At 50.2% G+C, this 18,178-nt stretch overlaps 2 protein-coding genes across 2 annotated transcripts; both read right to left on the bottom strand.

Moving 5' to 3' along the window:
- Positions 1-779: 779 nt before the first annotated feature.
- LOC136458193 (endoglucanase 3-like) lies at positions 780-3,079 on the bottom strand. The gene is made up of 3 exons (XM_066458175.1): positions 2,730-3,079; positions 2,422-2,628; positions 780-2,168 (listed from the first exon to the last, which is right to left on the bottom strand). Exons 1-3 carry the CDS (start codon positions 2,961-2,963, stop codon positions 1,101-1,103), a joined length of 1,509 nt encoding a protein of 502 aa, XP_066314272.1. The 5' UTR covers positions 2,964-3,079; the 3' UTR covers positions 780-1,100.
- Positions 3,080-10,269: 7,190 nt separating this feature from the next.
- Positions 10,270-17,652, bottom strand: LOC136458192 (pectinesterase-like). The gene is made up of 2 exons (XM_066458174.1): positions 16,518-17,652; positions 10,270-11,154 (listed from the first exon to the last, which is right to left on the bottom strand). Exons 1-2 carry the CDS (start codon positions 17,560-17,562, stop codon positions 10,469-10,471), a joined length of 1,731 nt encoding a protein of 576 aa, XP_066314271.1. The 5' UTR covers positions 17,563-17,652; the 3' UTR covers positions 10,270-10,468.
- Between the last annotated feature and the right edge of the window lie 526 nt (positions 17,653-18,178).

Below are 18,178 nucleotides of genomic sequence, written 5' to 3'. Positions count from 1 at the left end.
TACGTAGCCCTAACCCCAAGCCTAACGAACTCAATGGGTGGTCCGTCATGTGTGCTGTGCGCCTGTGCAACAAGGACAACGAGCTCCTACGATGACGCTAGCGTTAGCCCTTGTTTAGGCCCCGTTTAGATTTTTTTTTTTATTTTGGCTACGGTAGTACTTTCGTTTATATTTGGTAATTAGTGTCTAATTATGGACTAATTAGGTTTAAAAGTTTCGTCTCACGATTTCTCACCCAACTGTGCAATTATTTTTTTTCGTCTACATTTAGTACTCCATGCATGTGCCGCAAGATTCGATGTGACGGGTACTGCGTAAATTTTTTTGGAATCTAAACAGGCCCTTAGTTCAATATGAAAGAAGATTTCCCGTCACATCAAACTTACGGCATATGCATGGAGTACTAAATATAGACGAAATCAAAAACTAATTACACAGTTTGCTTTAACTTTGCAAGACGAATTTTTTGAGCCTAATTAATCAATGTTTGAACAATAATTAACAAATACAAATAAAATGCTACAGTAAAAAAATCGTGCACTATGCAAAATTTGCAGGTGTAAACTTTGCCGAACTAAACACGCCCGTAGCGTCTGTCCACGCCCTCACTCGGGTTGAGTCGTGTCGTTGAAATGGTTAACGAATAACGAGGACGCGCGGCTTTGTTCCATCAGTGATTCTTGTGCGTCAGCAGGTGTCACTGACAGGTCAGAAAACGACATGACGTGACGTCATACTGTACTCAGTTCTCAACAGGGAGCAAGTCTTCGTGCAACAAGAACACGAAATGGCGGATAGGTTCATACAGACACAGTTGCGAGCTGCAACCGTAGAAGCAATACACTTGGTGGAGGCGTGGAGCACAGCTTGTCTCCCCGCTTACATCCGTGCACCATCAGCGGCGTCACGAACAAACAAATCACGCCTACTGGCACTAGTGGCAATATATTAAAGACCCACAAGCGAAGCGCCCTTGGTTTTTTGGCTTGCACTTGCACTGGGGTCATCAAATCGCGACGCTCTCGATTCCGAACAATCAATCGACACGGCAACAATAACACTAATAATACCTCTCATGAATGAAAGCCAAGCAAATGCAGCTAGAGCTGGCCGTAGGAGTGCGCGAGGTAGGCGAGCGCGCCGACGAGCGGCGCGTTGATGTAGGTGGCCGGCTCCGAGTGCTCGTGGTCGTTTCGCTCGTCGGGGAACCTGTCCTGCATGTCGGGGCCCCCGACGACGGCGCCGACGAGCACGTTGGGGTTGGCGCCGCCCGCGTACAGCGCCGTGAACCCCTGCGAGCACCCGATCCTACCCGGGTGCGCCGCCACGGACGGCAGCGACGAGGCGCGGTGGTGGATGCGGCGCGGGTACCTGGCGCCGTAGCCCACCATGTAGGACATCCCCATCGGGTTGCTCCCCAGCAGGTAGTCCACCTGCCGGCGCGCGATGGCGCGCAGCCGCTGCGGCGTCACCGCCACGCCGCCGCCGCAGCGCACCGAGCCCTTGGCGAACGCCAGGTACTTGGCGTAGGTGAGCAGGAGGAAGGCGCTGGACGTCACGTACTGCATGTTGCTGTCGCTGAGCCGGAACAGCAGCCCGCCCCGGGTGTACTGCGTCGCGTCCGTGGCCGTGCCGGGCACCATGGAGCAGATGAAGCCGTCGGCGTGCGCCTTGTACTCGTGGAGCGCGCCCAGGCGCTGCACCAGGAACGACTTGGCGATGAGCACGCGAGCCCCCGCGTGCTTGTTGTCCCACCCGAACGTGTTGTCCGACTCGTCGGCCCCCAGCACCTGCCCGTTCGTCTGGATGTAGCTCAGGTACATGGGGCTCTTGGTGGCGCGGTGCAGCCACGCCGCGCCCCACAGCAGCTCGTCCTGGTACCCGGAGTAGGAGCAGTAGTACGGGCACACGTCCGCCGCCAGGCCGGTGCTGTAGGAGCCCCGGTGCTTGTCCGCGAACTCGAACACCCGCTTGGCCCTGGCCACGAGGCGGCTGGCGTAGGCCGGGTCGGACTTGCGGAAGACGAGGGACGCGGCGGCGAGCGCGGCGGCGGTCTCGGCGGCGACGTCGGAGCCCGGGGTGCCGGGGTCCACCTTGTACACCGTCCTCGGGGTGTCCATGTCCTCAGGACGCTCCCAGCACGCGTGGTCCTTGGTCGCGTCACCAACCTGTGAATGTGAATATGTGATGACGACCAGAGAAGAGAGAGTGAGGGGAGATCGATCAGAACAGCTTGGGGTGCCGCCAATGGGTGCAACACCAGCAGCAGTCCACACTGCTTGCGGAAAAGGAAGCAGCCATTCGTGCCGTGCTCGTTGTACTAGTGTACAACTAGGAAGTGACTCTTTTCTGTTTGACCATGATTCGCCCCATGAGGAACAGGAACAGGAACAGGAAAGCAAGAGCAAGACCACCACTTGCCTGGACGTAGATGGTGTCCGGATGCGCCGTGGCCTTGAGCAGGTAGTCGGCGCCCCAGCGGACTGCATCCCTCGCGTGCTGCAGCTCCGACTTCATGAGCCCGCCGAACTCCACCACGCTCCACGCCAGCATCGTCATGCTGAACGCCATCGGGAACCCGAACTTGACGTTGTCGCCGGCGTCGTGGTACCCGCCCACCAGGTCCACCTGCCCGCCAGACACACGGTCAACAAGAACAACGCCGGCCGTCAACGAACAGCTAGCACAATGCAGGACTGAATGAAAGCAGAGAGGCGGTCACTACTTGCCTTGGCGGCGGAGCCGTCGGAGAGGCCCGAGTCCCTGCGCCAGGACATGCGCTGCGACGGCGGCAGCTTGCCCGACCGCTGGCCCTCGAAGAAGAGGATGGACTTGGCGAGCGCGTCCCTGTAGTCGTGCGCGGCGGGGCCGTGGTGCCCGCGGGAGGCAATGGCGTCGCCTGGCAGGCGGAGGGCGGCCGCGAGGAGGACGAAGGCGACCAAGAGGCAGCGGAGACGAGCCATGGCCGGCAGGCCACTGGACCTCCTCTCCTCGCTCGCCTACTGGACGGACACTGGAACGTCGCCGCTCACTGTCACTGGCCACTGGCTCCTCGGCTACTACTGGCTCTCCTCCCTGCCTCCTCGCTTGGCACCAGTGGCCACTCGAGCGCTGCTTTTAAAGGCGCGCGACTGTTTTTCGCCGTATACCTCCTTTTTCGGTTTTAGAACGGCCATTACTTCTCTTACTTTTCTCCTGCCATGGCCGCGTGCCCCGAGAGCACATGGACATGGGCATGGCCACTGGGCACTGGCTGGCATGCGCCAGTGAGCGAGCGTGGGCGACAGGCTCAGCCGCTTCGTCAAGGAAATGGTACCCATATCGACATATCGTCAGTGGCAGAACACAAAAGGTTTTGCTTTTTTTAAGCCCATTTCGGCGCATGAAGACGGATAAAAAAATTGTGGGATAAGATAGATGCCTCCCTGGCTCCCTGGAGATTGTAAATGCGTGATGTGTCGTGTGCATTGTGGCTGCCGAGGAGGAATTGCCAGTGCCAAGAAATCAAGCACGGTCAGGTTTTGGTTTCTCAAAACGGCAAAATTGATTTTGTTAACGGAAGCAGAGCTCGGAAATGGGAAGAGGCAGACGGTTGGCTCAAGGAGCTTCACCGCCGCAGCAATGACTGTGCAGACGAGGGAACCGTGCAGCCATCACCGCCGGTCATTAAGCCACAAGAGGTGCACTTTTCCGCTTTTTCATTTGAGCTGCACAAGATGCCCACTCTTTCGTTGCTCAGGGACCTCGGGCGCAAGAACAGAAACCGTAGGCGTTGTTGTTTGTCCGGCCTGGTAAAGAGGCTCAGCCCGGCCCAGCTTGCCATGCACCACCCCCTACTGTCTATCCATAAATCAGCTTTGTTTGGAAGTTTCAGTTCTAGTAAACTACAGTAGTAGATATCTCACGCGCTGCTGCATGGATTACAAAAAAATTGGAATAAAATTAACAACGTGTTTGGTGCATTCTCAGGTAACGTAAATGGAAACGAAATCAATTCACGCGGGTTTCGATGGTGGGATCATTGATTGCTGACTTACAGTATACCGGCAGGAGCGTAATTCGACAAAGGTCGGAGACGCGCGCTATTAGCCGAGAGTAGAGCGTTATCTGATTACGCGATATCTCATTACGGACCGAATCGAACCAAGCACATGTATCGGCATCTACTCCCGGAAGTATTCACATTTCGCCGAACCAAATGCTTCGTAAGTGGAGAGAATACGGATGGCTTGCATTAAGATGTTAGGTGCTGCATGCATTACAAGAAGTTTGAAATAAAATTAAGGGCCTGTTTGGTTCTCTAGTCCATGGACTAAAAGTTTTAGTCCACTTTAGTTCATGAACTAAAAGTGGACTAAAGTGGTGTTTGGTTTCTTTAACTAAAATGGACTAAAATAGAGAGAGAGCAATAAATGAGAGGCATGGGTGTCCCCAACACCTTTTAGTCCATTTTAGTCCAGTTTTATGGACTAAAGGACTAAAGGATTTTAGTCCACTTTTAGTCCAAGTGTTTGGCTGTTTAGTCCAACTAAAGTGCAGATTTTAGTCCAAAATACTTTAGTCCATGGGAACCAAACAGGCCCTAAGTGGAGAGAATACGGATGGCTTACATTAAGATGTTAGAAGCTAGTGGGATGACGTGCCTACCAATGAAGATGATGCAGATAGTTAGTGGAGGATGATGTGGATAACTTGCATGTTGATGTAGACTTGTAGCGGGAATAACTTCATAAGAGATATAGATATGTGTATTTCTTTAGGGTCTATTTGGTTGAACCATGAGTTGTGAAAAATTCGTTGGAAGTTATGTGTTGTGGTAAAACTATAAGCTATTTGGTTGAAACCCCCCTCGCTATCTCCTTTAAAATAGCTATTTATTTCCACCTATTTCAAAAAGCAAAAAGACAGTCAAAGTAGGGTCCAAAATACTTCCAAAACTATATTACAAGAAAACAACTGCTTCTAAAAATTTAGAATACATCATGAAACATCATCACAGTACTATATGAATGCATACACCATAATAGTCGGGCAAGCCTACACCCGCCGGCATTGTCGGGCAAGACTACCATCGCTAACCCTTACTCTAATAAGCGACTAAGCGTGACATATGTTCTAGGAAACACCCAATCTCTAAAACTCGTACACTATCCTAATGTCCTAACCTCGCGGAAGGTAAGGGAAAGTGCTCCTTAGCCATCGACTGGTTGGTGACAGGGGAGGAAAAGAAATTGGACTGCTCTAATTCCTCTATGCACCATATCTCATTTTAAAATGAATTAGGAGCCGCCATCATTTTTGGCTTTGCCGGCTTCAGCTTCTCGGCAAGCCAGAGTCATTGAAAATTGTGCCTGAAACCTTAACGTGCCTATCCGAGAGACATGAAAATTGTGTTTGAAACCTTCGGCGGTGTTTGGCATGGCTCTAGGTTCGTGGCTCATCTAAAACGGCTCTGGCTCTTCTGATTTTTACTGAAAAACGGCTCTTCCAAAAAAACGTTTGGCAGGTCTCCTCTGGAGGAGCCAGAGAGGAGCCCTGTCAAACAGGCCCGAAATGAAATCATTTAAAAAACAAAGTGCTCGCCTTGTTATGTTTCTCTGTTCTTAGGTCGAGTCGCTTGGCTCTTTTGGCTTGCAATCCTGCTCCTGGTGTAATTGGGCAAACTATTTCTACTTGCATACATAAGGGGTGTTTGGTAGTGCTCCGGGAGTGGCTCCGCTTGAGCAACCTAATGTGAACTCGTTGCTCCGCTTCCTCGAGGAATGCGCTGAGAGAAGTCACGAGAGAGAGCACGAGTTGAAAATAGTCGCTTCCCCTCGCTCTTCTGTCCAGGCAAGTGGGCCCTCCCCGAACTACCCCTGGTCGCTCTCACACGGTTGCTCGGAGGCGCGTGGCGGTGAAAGGTCCTAATGGCTAGAGAGGGGTGAATAGCCTATTAAAAATTTTCTACAACAACACTTAAGAAACCGGTTAGACAATTATGAGACGAAATAAGTGTTGCCCTAGCCTACTAAAAATGCAAGCCACCTACCATAATTCTAGTTTCTATAGTTTCTTTTCACACAATGGCTATGTCACTACACTAAGTTAGTGTGCTCTCAAAGACTAACTAAAGAGCCACACTAACTAAACTAACAAGCTCTCACAACTAGCTATAATAAAGAGTTTGATAACTAGTTTGCGGTAATGTAAAGAGATAGAGTAAGATGGTTATACTGTCGTGTCGAGGAATGAACCAATCAACCACAAGAATCAATATCAATGAAGACCAATCACCTTCGGAATCAAATAATGACACAATGATTTTTTTACCAAGATTCACTTGCTCGCCGGCAAGCTAGTCCTCGTTATGACGATTCACTCACTTGGAGCTTCACGCGCTAATTGGCATCACACGCCAAACCCTCAATAGGGTGCCGCACAACCAACACAAGATGAGGATCACACAAGCCACGAGCAATTCACTAGTGTACCTTTTGGCTCTCTACCGGGGAAAGGTCAAGAACCCCTCACAATCACCACGATCGGAGCTGGAGACAATCACCAACCTTCGCTCGACGATCCTCGCTGCTCCAAACTGTCTAGGTGGCGGCAACCAACAAGAGTAACAAGCGAATCCCATAGCGAAACACGAACACCAAGTGCCTCTAGATGCAAACACTCAAGCAAAGCACTTGGATTCACTCTCAATCTCACAAAGATGATGGATCAATGATGGAGATGAGTGGGGCGGCTTTGGCTAAGCTCACAAGGTTGCTATGTCAATACAAATGGTCGAGAGGGTGAGCTTAAACCGGCCATGGGGCTTAAATAGAAGCCCTCACAAAATAGAGCCGTTGGCTCTTCAGTCCGCTGAAAATCGGAGCGACCGGACTCACCGGTCGGTTTGACCGGAAGCAGGACCTCAGCGTCCGGTCACGCGATGCACGCCACGTGCCCCCTGCTTCAAATGTTGATCGCCCGATCTCAACGGTTATCAGTGCATTTAAGTTGTGACCGGACGCACTGCTCAAAGTGACCGGACGCAGGACCCCAGTGTCCGGTCGTTTCCAGTAAGGTTCCACTCGCGACCTGACGCGTCCGGTCACGCCCGACCAGACACAAGACCCCAGTGTCCGGTCACTTCTAGTAAGCTCACAGAGGTGGAAATTTGCGACCATACGTGTTCGGTCATGTCCGACCGGACTCACCCAGCGTCCGGTCACTCACTGTCTTCTTTGTGCGCTGCCACGTCAACGAGATCGGACGCAGCCAGCCAGCGTCCGACCGGCGCCAGCGTCTTCACTGCTTCCTGATCGGACGCTTCGGTCCAGTTGAGACCAGCGTCCGGTGCACTCAGTGAAACCATATCTTTTATGTACAGGGCGCCGGTGGCACCGTTGGACTGTCCGCACTCTATGAGCGGACACTCCGCCGGTGAAGTTTCTAACCCTTACTCAAATGTGTCAAACCACCAAGTGTATCACCTTGTGCACATGTGTTAGCATATGTTCACAAATATTTTCAAGGGTGTTAGCATTTCACTAGATCCTAAATGCATATGCAATGAGTTAGAACATCTAGTGACACTTTGATAACCGCATTTCGATACGAGTTTCACCCCTCTTACTAGTACGGCTCTCGATCCTAAATGTGATCACACTCACTAAGTGTCTCGATCATTAAAACAAAATAGCTCCTACCATTTATACCTTTGCCTTGAGTATTTTGTTTTTCTTTCTTCTTTTCCAAGTCCAAGCACTTGATCATCACCATGGCAACACCAGCGTTAAGTCATGATCTTCATTTACTTCACCACTTGGAGTAGTGCTACCTATCTCATAATCGCTTTGATAAACTAGGTTAGAACTTAGGGTTTTATCAATTCACCAAAACTAAACTAGAGCTTTCAGGCGGGCACACAACCATGGCCATCGTGCTTTGCCCCCCTCAGGCTGCTCGAAGGTGCGCCGTGGTCCTGCCACCATGGATGTGCCAGCCTTGCCCTATCATTGTCGCGACCACCCTCACCGAGGCCCTGTCGTCGTCTTGCGGCCCACAGCCTCTCCCTGTCATGGTCGTGCCCACCCGACGCACCATGGCAGGCCCTTGCATGGCCTTCTCTGTGCATGTGCAGTCGTGGCGCGGTGGCGGGTTTGAGGCGCGTGGGCACTGTGACGCCGAGGCAGGGTCAGAGATGAGGAAGAAATGGACGAAGGCCAGGAGACGTCGAAATCTCGAGATAAAATAACCTGTCCGAATAACAAGAACAAACAAAGCAAGAGAAATCAAATATGGGAGAAAAATAAACATAATAATAAAAGTATTTATAAACATTTTATCATTTCTATCTACCAAAGATGTTCTATCAAATATTTTTAAGACAACATCAGCTATCACTGAACACTGAAGCAGAGTCCTACCAAACCGACTCATAGTTCATAATTGCGGCCTCTTTAACACGAGCATGGATAAAAGAGGGGAATTGCAAGGATTCCAGACACGGGACACGGGTGCCCAATCGCATATGCGTTGCATTGCGTTGGTTCGACCCGGCGAGCTATCTTGAGAGTTGAGACACACATGGGACATGGGAGAGCCACACAACGGGCTTGTTTGTTTGCCTGGTCCGAGCTGGCCTGGACGGACGAGTGGAGCCCGGGTATTCTCAAATAGGCTAGATTGGTGCAACAGCATATTGTTCGGTGGACTTGTATCTTTTGGGCCTAGTTTGTATAGATGTTTGTTTGCCTACGCCCACACGTCAGCCACACCCACCAAGCACCTGCGCCCGCATCAGAGCCCGAGCGAGCCGTGCCCGGGGGCTTTCGTTTCCTCCCACCCTGGCCCAAGGGTGCTTTGGGTTCTATGCTGCATGGTCTCCTATGAAAAACAAGCGATCGTGCACCTCGGGAGCCTGTCTTTAGCTGCCGTCCAGACAAAGGAACACACCCAACATATTCCACGGATTTCTCTGCCTACGAGCAGAGGATGGCGCATGTACGGCTCGTCATCAGTTGGGTAATAGCCGCCCGTATGGGCGCGCACGACCAACGTCGGGTCGCCATGACTTTTAGCCTGTTCGCTGCGTTGTTAACGATAGTAAATTTTCAGTTAGAATAATATTTTTCTCTCACACCAAACCAGCCAGCAATAATAATCCACGATTATATACGATCGTTTTAGCCCTAGCCAAAGATGCTCTTTATTCTCCGCTCGTGTCGGAGCCCTCCACTGCACTCCAACTGCTAGACGCGAAGGCCGTGCGTGATCATCGGCGGAACACAAGCCGCGCATTATTCATCCGTGGTTGGGCCGGCGCACGCGCAAGGCAGGCTTACGAAATCAAAGTAGAACATAAAGGCACCGCCGGACTTCATGCTCATTGACTTCATTCGTGTCTCGCCCTCGATCGATCGCTAGACAGAACCATGCCATATGCAAAAGCGTCATGAAAAGCCTGTGCTAGAAGAACGGCCCTGGACATGTGGCAACGTGACAACGCGTGAAGCCGATAACTGTGAATGATCCACCGAAAGACCTACTACATACGCGGCAATTCCCCCGTGACTGCACTTGCCACTTGGGACTTGGGAGGACAACACAACCTTGCAAGTGCAGGCTTGCGTTGCGTTGCATACTCCGATTCAACTGTACTTGTAATAGAGAAGTACGGAACCATCTATCGTCACGTGCCTCCCTACCAAAAGGCCGACTGCACACTCACCAAATTTGACGCCATGCATGAACGTAGAGATATGTACAAAGAAGTACTGTACGTTATTAAGACCCATATAAATATATTAATAAAAATAAGGATTAAGTCATTTTTGGTCTATCAGCTTTTACCTTCCTCGGTAGGCTAGTGGTTACAAGGGCTTTAGTACAATCTCAGGTCCTCAGTTTGACTTAGCGAATATTCTAGAATTTTACAACGTTTGGTAGACGCCCCCCCCCCCCCCCCCCCCCCCCCCCCCCCGACAACGAGGCATCTGTGGCAACTTCGGTCAACCTCAGGAATTTGTTGGCCTAGTCTTCGGAGATGCTCATTTTGTGTGCGTGTGTTCATATGTGGTGAGTGTGCGTGGATTGTGAGCGTCCGTGCTTTACTATGTAATTCTTAAAAAAACTTTCTTTTGTCTAATTTTCACTCCCAGTTATAAAAACATCTAACTTCGGCACCTCGGCTATCAAAAACTAATAGTTGCGGTGCTAAAGTTAGATGGTTTTACAGTTGAGGGTTAAAATTAGACAAATGTAATAGTTAAGAGGCTAAAAGAATAAACTTAATCCTAGAAATAATACACCGATTCATGATATGCACGCTTACATATATGGAACGATTTAATATATAATTGGCCTGGTCCCCAAACACAAAAGAATCAACGACAGCAACGCGTACAACCGGATCGGTGCCTGCTTTTTGGCTCTGATGAAATGAACGAATTACTTCCGCTGCCAATCCAATTTATTGCCACCCCTTGCGCGCTCACAAGCCGGTGGTGAAGGGGATGGACGTGCCGGCGAGCCAGACGTCCCCGTCGATGAAGGAGCCGACGGTGAAGGCGCTGGCCTCGGACGCGCTGGTGATGACACGGTACCCCTTCCACTTGACCCGGGCGGACGTCCCGGCGCCGGGCCCCGTGTTCATGTACTCGCCGTAGTAGAGCGTGTCGAGCGCGAAGTTGCCGTTCCACTCGAGCCAGCCGGCCGGGTCGATGAGCGAGTCCAGCTCCGACTGCAGGAACACCGTGCGGGAGTACTGCTTCCACGGCCGGCCCAGGTAGGTCTTGGTGGCGGAGGAGTCGAGGTCCGCCGCCGCCGCCACCTTGCACCTGTGGACGGAGATGCCCGTGTTCTGGTTGGGGTCCTCCCGCCCCTGCGCCGTGAAGATGTTGCTCTGGTTGGGCAGCGGCTTGCGCGCGTACAGGTTGCAGCCCTGCAGCACGGCGGCGGCGTTGCCGAACACGAAGTCGATGGTGCCGTAGATGTCGCAGTCGCGGAAGAACTGCCGGAGGGAGTGCACGTACAGCGTGTCCTGGTACCCCACGAAGCTGCAGCGGTAGAACGCCGACAGGTCCGCGCCCACGCGGAGCGCCACCGCCTGGTGCTTCGACGGGCCGGCCGAGTTCTCGATCGTCAGGTCGCGTGCCAAGAAGTTGTTGCCCACCACAGCTGCAGCGCCATCCCACAACAAACAAACAAACAAATCGTCAGTCAGCATCGGCGACTGGCCCAACTGTTTCCATAGAAAGAGGACCGGGTCAATTCATCAATTTCTTTAGCATTCGTTGTCTTGGCCCGTCGAACAAATCTAGCCCAGTTTGTCGAAAACTGGACCTTGGCCTGTTTTGCTTTCCCCACCCAAGGCAAAATTAAATGTAACAAAGATTGACCGCGAAATCATCATAAAAAATAAATACATGTTACATTTAATTTTGCCTCGACTTCAATTTATATTTTAAATTTTTTTTGAATGTTATATTCTCTCAAATTTATGAAATTTTGCAATTATTTTTAGTACAAATCTCTTATATATATATGTTTACAAGCTTGATAATTTTGTTTAAAAAAAACAAATCGTAGGAGAGCTAGTAATTATGTGTTAAAAAGAAGAAGAAACCCTCACAATGAAGAAACAAAGACCCTTTTACAATGGAGCAACAAAGAGCCCCTAAAAGGGTCCAACAGCAACAACGAACTAAGAACAATCAAAACATTGTTAATGTTTGTAGTTAAGATTTGACCAAAATTTGCCTAGCTAGACAACATATTTTTATGACCAGTGGGAGTACAACACAAAAGGGTAATTTTGCATAAATGCATTGGTAAGAGCTATAGTTTCAATATAGAATATGAATAAAAATGGGCACAACTAGGTTAAAATTTGGAAGCAAAAATGTACAAACGTTGATATAATTTAAACAAAGATTTTAACTAAATATACAACAAGAGTTGGTATAATTTAAGCAAATATTTCAACTAAATACATATTGAAGACATACAAAGGTGTGATGCAAAAGAGTAAAAACTATGAACATGAAGGAAAACATTTTTGTTGTTGTTGCAAAAACCGTATATGGTAATTGGTAAAGTTTCACAACCGAATAGACATTCAGAGTATCTTTTATACGACTACAAAGATGAGCACTTTTGACTCGTTTTAGTTACGAACTTATATGTCCCATAACATTAATTAATTATAACCCGGATTGTTAGCCTAGGTTTAATAGAGTGGCACGCAAGATGATTCAATAGCACGCAGAAGTCGTTTTTTTTATTTAATCCGGTAGCATTTCTTTTTATCTATCTTTATAACGCCCTGACGAGATTTGAATCGCATTCAGCAGTCCAGCAGGGCGAAAGGGACGGGTCGACTAGCGCTGCATGGGAAGCTGTGCGCCCACATGCCGGCTGCTCCGATGCGGACGCGCACATGCAAGGCAGCCGTGTACGTCTGCGGCGCATGCAGCCGCGGCAGGGCCCGTCCTAGTCGGATACGGAGACCACGCTGAGCACCGACTTGTTCGCATGTGTATGTGTACAACTGTATACGTCCGGAACAGTGGTGCGCACATGCTATGACTCTCATGGTTCTTCTGTGGTAAACTGTACCAGAGCACAGTACAATGCTGTTTTCGCAAGGAATAGACGAATCAGCATACATTATATATGTGCCGTTCCTTGTGTCTAGCCCTATAGGGCTTGATTGGTTGCCGCAACCAGGAGATCCAAAGGCCTACCCTGTATCCCTTCGTGCACTTACGATCGTATTTGGTTGTCCTGCTCGTACCTTGCCTACATCTTTTCATTCATTTGTCCTCTTCCATTCCGCACGCCTGTCTTCTGGATTTCTCATTCCATCCCTCATGATGCAGGATGACTTGATTCACCCAGGATGCAGAGACCCATGCGTCAGACACCTAAAAAACTGATGCATGCATGCAACCAAACACAACCTCGTCTCGTACTGAACCAACAACAAAGACAACCAAACACGACCACTTGCACGAGCTCCTGCACGAGCTCAACCCGACTTCTTCGGTCCTGCACAGCCTAGCCATCTTGGCTCAAAGCTTGCTCTGCAACCAATCACGCCCATAGTATCTGTCGTTCTCGTACAGTATGCTGCTACTGCACATACTATAGTTAAGCGCTTGAAGGTCACCATCCAAGTAGGATCTTCCAAGTTTTAGTGTTTGACTATGTGGTAACATTGTTTTACCCTACTTCTACTAATGCATTTCCGTTGGACAAGCATCAATGTTTCATCTAGAATACGATATCCCTTCTCGATTCCTTCTACTTCCGGCCTTTTTATTTATTTTTCTTCTTCCGGCGATGGCATTTGAAGTAAGCCCTAGCACCTCGATTCCTCCTGTCCCCGCTAGCACTAACTGCCAAGCCTTACCACCCCAAAATTCTTACATACTCTAACAAATTTTATCGCAGGATTCCATCATGCATACACCGACAGTAATCAGCCTGTTCGGCAGGCTGTATCTGGCTTCTTATTAGCCAGCTAACAATGTTTTTCTCTCACACCAAATCAGGCAGCAGTACTTTCAGCCCATGGCTTATAAGCCAATCCAGCTGAAACGAACATGTTAAATATGGCCCTGTTCGCTGGTATGAAACTTGGTTAAAAAACACTGTTCTGACTGAATTATTGTAAGAGAAAAATACTGTTCCGGCTAAAAAAACAAGCCGAACAAGTCGAATATAAGATAAGTCGAACGGGCCATATGTGTTAGAGTAGTTTTACATTACTGGTTAGCAACAGCTGCACCACTGTTGTGCTATATATACCGGTGCTGTCCCTTCCCTTGTGTGTATGCACAAAGCTACTAGCGTGCAGCCGCAGCAGCACACAGTACAATGCTGGTGTGGTGTGCCGCCGGCTGGTCCGGAAGAAGGATGTGATCTTGGCAAGCTACCTGGGGCCTGTTTAGTTCCCTCCCAAAATGCCAATTTTTTCAAAATTTCTCGTCACATCGAATCTTTGGACGCATGCATGAAGTATTAAATATAAATAAAAAATAAAACTAATTACATAGTTTAGACGAAATCCATGATACGAATCTTTTAAGCCTAATTAGATTATGATTGGACACTAATTATCAAATAACAACGAAAATTACTACAGTGTCATTTTGCCAAAAATTTCGGATCTAAACCGGCCCCTAGATTTCTGATGTGTGTGTCCCGCATGGTGCGTGGAGTAGGATCTGAGGCGCCACTAATGTATCTTGCACGTACGTAGATCCGCCGCTCCGCACGCCATTCAATTCGTCGTGCCATTTAATTTATCCGACCGGCGACCATCCCCTGGCTCCCCGCCATGCATGAGCTAGTACAGTTACACGGCTTGCCCTACCTACCAGCACCACGCCAGCATTTATGCCAGTTATGTTGCCAACCGCTTCGATTTGCAGGCATACACGCGAGTCCGGTGGGTTTTGTTTTTGTTCTAACCGAAACGTGTATTTTTATTAAGAGAAGAAATAATCACAGTCCCATTACCAAGAGCTGGTAGTTTCGGTGGGACTATCAAAAGCCTTTCCTAGTCTAGTTTAGGTCTTGTTTAGTTTAGCTAGCTAAAATTTAGTTGGGGGATTAAAGAGGTCCTTAAGTGTCTGCAAACTCTCTTGCTCGGTTGGAATGTTGGATACTTGGATGCATTACACGACAAACATATCAGAAGTTTAGAACGCAGCGGTGTGAGATCGATCCTGAAATTCCAAAGAAATTAAAGAGAACCGTCCACTAAACGTCTAAACCTCTAGAGCAGCCAAATCAACAGATGATCAACTGATTCTACTTCCTGGCTGCATAAAAAGTGCAATCACATGATCGTCCTGCAAGCCGTGACAGTTTTCTTCTTTGTGCCGTCCAGCATCGTCTGTCATGCAATGCGACCCAGTAACCCACGCGGTCACGCGGAGAACTTCACCTTTGGGAGGAGCCTTGCAATCTCGGAGCTCTCCTTGCTTGCAGTTGCAGCGGGTAACGACTAACGATATATCCTACTCCATCTATTCTATATTTTCTACAATTATGTCTTTTGCTGTAGATATATCTAAGTGCATGAAGAAACTATATATTCTATAAAAGTTCGACCCAATAAACGCGCGTAACAGTGCCGTACCCGGAATAGTCCACCGCCGCTGGTCCACCGACGACACATGCCATGGTTGCATGGCATGGTTTATTGGGTCCCTGCAGACTCTCTGAGCGAATGAACTGGCGATTTTTATTTTTGGGTTCAGATAACCAGGCAGGCATTCACTGACGCCCGCCAGCATGCACGCACTGGAATGCTGGCTCGTCACACCGACTCCGATACGGAGGCGGCATCATGCACCCCGGATCCCGGACGATTTGGTCCGCAGCGCCGCCCGCCCCGCGCGCGACAGAGAGATCGACATCGACATGCCGGCCGAGTGCGTGTGCGCGCGCGTCAGGGGAGGTCGTGCGCAGCACTGGCACTTGCTTTCTCCCCGCCCTGCTAGTTCTTTGCCATGCTCGATTGCTCGTGCGTGCACGCTTTCTTACACGCAAGCGAATCCAGTACACGCGCTATGCATCGCACGTGCTTCTAGTACGTATTACGAGAATCGCAATGTCAAAGAAGCAGCCAAATTGATGGGGGTATTATTTAGCTACAGAGACCAGCGCAGCGCAGCAGAAAAGGCTGGCTCCGACAGAGCATGTGGTTCGTGCGGTCCTGCCACTCGTGGCACAAGTTTTTTAGCTACTACAAGACATCCCGGGAAATACCATGCCGACAGAGGTATATACGTACTTAGCAGCTAAGATATGTATGCTTGCTTCCTCCTATACTTTTAAACTCTCTTCAACTCGATCAAGATAAATCAACTTATGCAGTTGTTCTACGCTTTTTCAAAATTCTTTCCGTCTTTTCGTTCCAAGATAAATCAAGACACAGGGTTAGAGTTATCCTAAATCATACACTAGCCAAATACTGTGCTACGTAGTAATTACTGAACTCCGCTCCCCAAATGGTACGCGCGTGAAGATTCTAGGTTATTATCTATCTATCAATCTAGTTGGCGTGAGTAAATTCACACAGGATCAACCAAAAAACCAAAGCATTTCAGTGTATAGCTGATCTGGTGGATGGCAATGGCATTATGGCAATATCATCACATGCATCCATCTGCCAGGACTGCATCTGCATGAATGCCACCGTGCGCAAATTATGCATCGTATGCCCCATGGTTTGGACACCAGCCAATTTCTACTCCCCGTCTAAAATACACTGTCGGAGCATGCACGCGTTAATGAGTAGTGAGTGGGTGCTGTCTCACTAGTACTACAAACTGTTCGCATTGCAATGATGAACTGGTCTGTCTGCACGATTGATTTGAATTTGGATGTCAACACAAGCAGTACCGAACCGGATCGGATCGGATCGGATCGGATCGATTAATGCACGATGCGATGGGATTGGGAGATATTAGAATGTAATCAATCATTCTAAAGCATATAAGTACTGAAGTAGCTAGTGTACTTACCGACTGTGGCTGAGCGGAAGGTGGTGTAGCCGTCCACGACGTTGCGGCTGGCCTTGATGACGGTCTTGCCGATGCCGTCGCCGACGAACATCAGGTTCACGTGCTTCTTCCCGACCTCCACGTTCTCCATGTACGCCCCGGCCTTGATGTAGATCACGTACCGCTTCTTCGAGTTGGTCGGAGCCGCCGCCACGGCCGCCGACACCGTCGTGTAGCCCCCGCTCCCGTCCTTGGCCACCACCGCGTCCGCGGCGATGGCCGTCGCCGGGGCTTGCAGCAGCCGCCGGTCGCCGGGACGCACCCACCGCGGGAACCCCTTCACCATCTGCCCGTACCCCGTGAATGGCTGCCGCGCCGCCGCTGCGGTCGGCGACGGCGTAGGCGCAGAGGAGGGGCTGGCGCCGGGCAGCTTCTTGGCCATGGCGAGCGAGTTGCTCACCATGCGGGAGACGTGGTGGAAGGTCGGCTCGATGTAGGGCCGCACCCGCCCGCCGTTCTGGTACGCGAAGCCGTCGAGGCAGGTGTACTGGTTGGTGATGGCCGCGGAGAGCACCGTCATGACGTGGTCCATCGTCGCGCGCCTGGCGCCCAGCGACGGGGCCGCGGAGCCGTTCCCGGACCCGGAGCTCCTGCCGGCGGGGGACTCGAGGTCGGCGGTCGTGGCGCGGAGCTCGTCCATGGTGGTGGATAGCAGCTCCAGGCAGTCGTTGATGGCGAGGCGGTCCCGCGCCGAGAGGGACCTATCCTGTAGGTAGGATGAGCAGTTGGTGGAGGTGGCGGCCACGACGTCCTCGGTGCGGTTCACGGCCGCGCAGATGACGTCCGGGAGGGGCTTCTTGTGCAGGTCCGGGATGTCCGCGAGTGTGGACAGGCAGAGCTCCGGGTACAGCGTGCCGTCGCAGTGCGCGGCGGCCGCGGCCTCCGCGGAGGGGTAGAAGGGGACGGCGCTGGCGGCGGCGTCGGAGGCGGCGCTGGTGGCGGCGGCAGCGAATGCGACAATTAGGAGGACGAGGAGATGCTCGGCTCTCTTGGGTATGGGTGGCATTGTGTCCTTGTCTGTGGCAGCTTGCTCCCGCGTGCAGTGGAGCTGCAGAGAGAGCTTGAGTGTGGAGAGTGGACAGTGAAGAGTGATAGATAGATTGGGGTTTATGGGTCGTTGCTTTGCTATATAGGCAGCTTCGTGTCGGTGTTGGAACCGAGATCCGAAGCAGTCGCCTCGGTAGCGATTGAAACACAAGAATTTCAAACTATGGTCCCTAGTCCCTACCCCTACATGGATCCTGTAACTGAGATTTCGTTTTAGGGCGCGTTTAGTTGCCCCCAGAGTTGGCGCCGCCTGAATTCTGCAGGCACTGCAGTGCACTATAGCATTTCGTTTGTATTTGGTAATAATTGTCTAATCGTTGACTAATTAGGCTCAAAACGTTCGTATCGCAAAGTACAACCAAATTGTGCAATTAGTTTTTGATTTCGCCAACATTTAGTACTCCATACATGTACCGCAAGTTTGATGTGACGGGGAATCTTCTTTTTGCATAGTGCCAAAGTTTGGATTCTGGGTGAACTAAACATGACCTTATATGGGATCCAAATGTGGCAGAATTATCGGTCTTTAATTTAAACTAGCAAACGTAACTGTGCGTTACAACAGAGGAAAAAAA

This window comes from Miscanthus floridulus, chromosome 6 (genome assembly GCF_019320115.1).
Source record: "Miscanthus floridulus cultivar M001 chromosome 6, ASM1932011v1, whole genome shotgun sequence".
In the NCBI taxonomy this organism is placed as follows: Eukaryota; Viridiplantae; Streptophyta; class Magnoliopsida; order Poales; family Poaceae; genus Miscanthus; species Miscanthus floridulus.
Note: the sequence above shows the minus strand (reverse complement) of the source record. Positions and strands in the feature narration are given on the sequence as shown.